Raw genomic sequence first — 1,091 nt, forward strand, 5'->3', positions numbered from 1 at the left:
ACAAGATGCATTTTTCTCTCTCTCCTGTTATGATTCATCGGCATTACTAAATGACATCCCTTCGAAAATTGAAATTACTTTTTTTTATGAAATGCATATGGATGATAACCCTTGACCCGAGTAAACACTCAGTGAGAAGAGAACTCGGTCCTTTACTCAGTCGCAGAGACACGCACCTGCAGGCCGCCCCAGAACTTCTCCTCGAGGCCACAGCAGCCGCCGCCGGCATGAAGGGCGTTGACGGCGTCCATGAACTCCTGGGGGTCGGTCGTCTTGAGTCCGGGTCCCACCTCTGCGTCGCGTCGAACCAAGACAAGGAAGAGAGAGAGTTTGGTGATAAAGAAGATGAAGAGAAAATTGGTTATTTCGACTATATTTGCCCCTGATTGAAGCCGAGCAAATGCCGGAACTGAACGGGGACGGAGAGTCATTTGGGGGGCGAGCCACGGACGCACCTGGGTCGTGGAAGGGCGATAGGATGAAAAGTTCGGCGGAAGTGCTGTCGACGATCTGCTGCACCTGCTCCTTGACCGCTGCGATGTCGTCTGACATGGAGCCCGTAGTGTCGATCGCGATAGACAGGGCAGATCCGTGGTACAAGTCGAACAAGCGTCGGTACTTGTCGTTGCCAATAGCGTCCAGCAGAACATTCAGGTAATGAACTGTGGCCTAAGGACGTCGAGAGAGAACAGTATGAGACAGACCTTATTCTTGGCAAACCTTACTTTCTCCTCTCTACACGCGTTATAGAAAGAGATACGTCCTTCACCTCAATACATCATCCACAGCCATTCTCCAGCTTATCCTACCTGCACCGCCAGCTCCGCCGCCTGCTCGTGCAAGTGGTAGTGGGGCGAGAAGCAGGGCGAGGCCGTGTCCTTGTTGATTCCTCCTTCAGCAGCAGCCGAGGAGCTGACGTCCAGAACTCCGCCGTGGCTGCACTTGCCTCCTGTGTCGATGATACGTTGCTGTCATTTACGTTATCAGTCATAAACTAATAAGTTCTGTTGTGTTGAACAGAGAGGCAGAATGGAGGGATGTGTGTAAAGATATGGGATGAAATAGTCAGAAAGGAACAATAAATCGCGACG

The 1,091-nt window shown here is 51.3% G+C and overlaps 1 protein-coding gene across 1 annotated transcript in view; it reads right to left on the minus strand.

The window, feature by feature from the left end:
* LOC119585275 (von Willebrand factor A domain-containing protein 7-like) overlaps positions 1–1,091 on the minus strand; it is a 14,144-nt gene that overhangs the window by 11,002 nt on the left and 2,051 nt on the right. The window contains exons 5-7 of the mRNA XM_037933949.1: positions 810–949; positions 456–669; positions 177–292 (exon numbers count right to left, since the gene is read on the minus strand). Of these exons, the coding sequence (XP_037789877.1) occupies positions 177–292; positions 456–669; positions 810–949 (470 nt within the window). The remainder of the gene's footprint in view (positions 1–176; positions 293–455; positions 670–809; positions 950–1,091) is intronic.

Source organism: Penaeus monodon, chromosome 19 (assembly GCF_015228065.2).
Source record: "Penaeus monodon isolate SGIC_2016 chromosome 19, NSTDA_Pmon_1, whole genome shotgun sequence".
Classification (NCBI taxonomy): Eukaryota; Metazoa; Arthropoda; class Malacostraca; order Decapoda; family Penaeidae; genus Penaeus; species Penaeus monodon.